Source organism: Chinchilla lanigera, unplaced genomic scaffold (assembly GCF_000276665.1).
Source record: "Chinchilla lanigera isolate Chin_1 unplaced genomic scaffold, ChiLan1.0 scaffold00084, whole genome shotgun sequence".
Taxonomy (NCBI): Eukaryota; Metazoa; Chordata; class Mammalia; order Rodentia; family Chinchillidae; genus Chinchilla; species Chinchilla lanigera.
In genome coordinates, this window is record NW_004955485.1 from 7,997,489 (window position 1) to 8,000,746 (window position 3,258).

Genomic DNA, 3,258 nt, shown 5'->3' on the forward strand with positions numbered 1-3,258 from the left:
CGGGGCCGCGCCCGCCGCGTAGGGGCTGTAGGCCAGGGAGGAGGGGAAGAAGCCGAGGCCGCCACCTGTGGGTGCAAGCAGCTCACATGGCCTTCCGCAGCCCCGCGCCCCCGCTCCTCCACGCCCCCGACCCATCTCCTCCGCACCCCCGGCCCCTCATCTCCTCCGCAGCCCCGGCCCCCGCTCCTCCGCACCCCCGGCCCCTGCTCCTCCGCACCCCCGGCCCCAGCCCTCACCGCCTCCGCCAGCTCCTCCGTAGCCCCCGGCCGAGCCCCCGGCGCCTCCGCCCATGTGGGAGCCGCCCCCGAAGGGCTGGGAGAAGGTGGGCAAGGCCTTTCTCCGCTTCCGCTGCACCTCCTCCTTGTCTGGGCAGGGGAGACGGGCTGTTAGAGCCGGATGCAGGGGTCCTCCCGCAAGGCTCGCCCCACAGGTCCTCAGGCTGCTTCCGGCGCCTTCCAGACCCCAGCCCCATCCGCAGGCCCGGCGTCACCTTCCACCAGCGGGTAATAGGTGAACTGCTTCGAGTCCGAGACATCTCCGCCACGCTTGCGTTTCAATTGCAGGAACACCGTCACCGGGCGCTCAATCTTCATCTTGTGATAGGGGGGTGTCCGGAACACGATGGCATACTGGGGGGGCATACAGCGTGTCGGGGGGGCCTCTGTCCGGCTCAGCCCCCAGCCCGGCGGGGCCCCGGAGTACCTGCTTGTGAACGTCGGTGGGAGAGAAGTCCCCGAAGGCCTGCCATCCGTTCTCGTCGTCCTCGTAGAAGCGCACCTCAATGTCATCTGCAGGCGGAGTGGAGCTTGGCCACGCGTCCCCCTGGCGCTTCGCTGCCCCTGCCCCTGCTCTTACTCCCAGCGTCCCCAGCCCCCGGCCGGGCTCTAGCCTCACCCTTCTGAACCTTGTCGCAAAGCAGGTAAACTTCATCTCCACCCCGCACGGAACCTGCTGTCTTGTCCATTCGAGAAATCTTCAGGTTGGACGCTCCCGGAGACTCTGGGGTGGGAGATGGGTTAACGGAGGTGATGAATGCCATGGCTGCATGGGTGGAGCCGGGGGCTTCCTTGTGTCACCTCCACAACCCAGCGTCCTCCTTTGCAGAGGACAGAAGCAGCACTCCAGGGGAGAAGGGACTCGCTCAAGGCAACCGGGGCTGGGCCCGGTTCAAACCCAGGCCCGTCGGACCCCACAACTTGAGGGCTCCCCTCAAGTCGCCCTACCCCTAGGCCTGGCCCCGGGTGGTAGGATACTCACTGCTGTCGTGGATGGGCTGGGAGATGACTGGCTTCAGGGGCAGGGAGAAGGAGCCATCGCTGGCCCGCAGGAAGGCAGAGAAGCGCAGCCGCACGATGCTCAGGTCCATGACCTTTTTCAGCTCCTTGGCCTCCTGCTCCAGCTCCCGCCGCTCCGCCTCTGGTGTGGAGCACACAGTGAGCCCCGGCAGCCTCCTTGGCCCTGTTCCTTCCTCTGTGCCCCTGTGACTCCTCCACCATTTACCTGTAAGGCCCTGGGGCCTGGAACGGAGCCGCTGCCTCTGAAGTTTCTGTATCATAATCTCCATCATGTTCTTCTTGGTCACATGCAGCACGCCCAGGTTGTTAAACCTGGAAGGGGAGGAGTCGGGCCTGTCCCCATGCAGTCCTTTCCTCCTGAGGCTGCCTCCCCGCTGCCAGCCCCCGCCCAGCCCTACTTCCTCCAGGAAGCTGCTCTAGTTTATTATACGTGGCCCTTAGCTTCTGGGGCCCACCTGAGCCTCTGGCAGATGTGGAGCACACAGAGGTGGGCTGGGCCTAGAACTAGCAAGCAATGAGGGGACATCCCAGTGGGGTCAGGGCTGGGGGACACCTACTGGGCCGTCATGTCCTTGGGCCCCACAGACACGGCGCAGACCCCCAGCTCCGAGCACTGCTTGCCCACAAGGCTGTGGGCATGAGCGCGTGGCGGGTCACTGTGTGTTACCAGGTCCACCTCGATCTTGGCCGGTCCCTCGTAGTTACAGATCTGAGAGGGGCAGCGGCTGTCAGTGGTGGCCCTGGCCATGCTGCCCCCTAGCCCGCCTTCCAGCCCCATCCTGGCTCACCTTGACAGTGGGATAGGTTTTCCGGCCCTTCTCACTGGAGGCGCCCGGCAGGCCTCCGTGGGAGGGGCCTTCGCAGCCATACCGAAATCGGAAGCCTCGCTGCAGGTCCAGGGCAGAGCACACTGTGATCAGGAGGGACTACCCAGGGCAGCCGCACTGTTGGCCAGCAAGGGACCACAGTGGCCAAGAGCATCTTCCCTGAGCTGCAGCCACTCACTGATCAGCAGCAACCAGCCATCCAAGCTACAGTGGTCCACGTCCCTGGTACTAACCCCTGGCCCCGCGGCCACCAGCTGCAGCTATGTCACTTGCGCCCAAAGCTGAAGCTGTGCCACACCACCCTCGGGCGCACTCACCTGCTTAGGCTGCTCCACAATCACCAGGTAGGGGCCATCAGCTGGGGACAGAGGAGCCTTGCTGAGCCAGGATCTCAGCGCCCGTGCCCCCAGCAGAGGGCACAAGCCCTCCCTCTTCCCTGCAGGACAAGGGGCGCTTGGAGGACTTACGGACCTGTCTCTAGGGTCGGCTCCTTGGGCTCCACAATGGAGGGGCTGAATTTGAAATCGTCATACTCAGCGAGGCCATCCAGGCCCTGGTTTGGAGGTAGACGGAGGCGGTGGCCGACCCTGCGCCCCCCAGAGCCCTCTGCCGCCCTGCTCCGACCCCCTAGTGATCGCCCCACCCTTCCCTGGGCCCCTGAGGAGCGCCTTGGGGAAGGAGTTTGCAGACTGATGGGCAAAGAGGCAGGCTTGAGACCGGCGGAGGGCACACAGGCGCGAGGGAGCGAGGGGTCTCTGGCGGACAGACAGACACGGGCACCGGCCACCTTCGGGGCCAGGCAGCGTGACTCACTGGGTCGTAGCAACTGTCCATGTCTGAGTTAGGCCCGGCTGAGGTGGCTTCGGCCCGGGTTCTGCTTCCTAGCGTCTTAGGGCACCGGCCTACAGTGAGGAGGAGCGGCACGGGATGGGGGGCCGATCACGGCAGGGGCGGGCGGGAGGGGGCCCGACCTGGGGGAGGGTCCGAGCTCCTCCAGCCGCCCGTCCGGGTGTGGCGGGTGAGATCCGGCGGAGCTGGGCTGGGCCGGGGAAGGGGCAGAAAGTTAGAGCAGTTTAGGAAAGTCCCGAAAATACCAGGGGGAGGCGGGGCCGGAGGGCGGGCCTGGAAGTGACGCC

At 65.9% G+C, this 3,258-nt stretch overlaps 1 protein-coding gene across 1 annotated transcript in view; it reads right to left on the reverse strand.

The window, feature by feature from the left end:
• The window catches only part of Nfkb2 (nuclear factor of kappa light polypeptide gene enhancer in B-cells 2 (p49/p100)), a gene marked incomplete in the record, with an annotated part of 7,047 nt that overhangs the window by 2,759 nt on the left and 1,030 nt on the right, over positions 1-3,258 (reverse strand). The window contains 12 exon segments of the mRNA XM_013504082.1: positions 1-65; positions 237-365; positions 491-629; positions 703-788; positions 895-999; positions 1,258-1,416; positions 1,501-1,607; positions 1,853-2,004; positions 2,084-2,182; positions 2,440-2,480; positions 2,594-2,675; positions 2,936-3,024. Coding sequence (XP_013359536.1) covers positions 1-65; positions 237-365; positions 491-629; positions 703-788; positions 895-999; positions 1,258-1,416; positions 1,501-1,607; positions 1,853-2,004; positions 2,084-2,182; positions 2,440-2,480; positions 2,594-2,675; positions 2,936-2,956 — 1,185 coding nt within the window.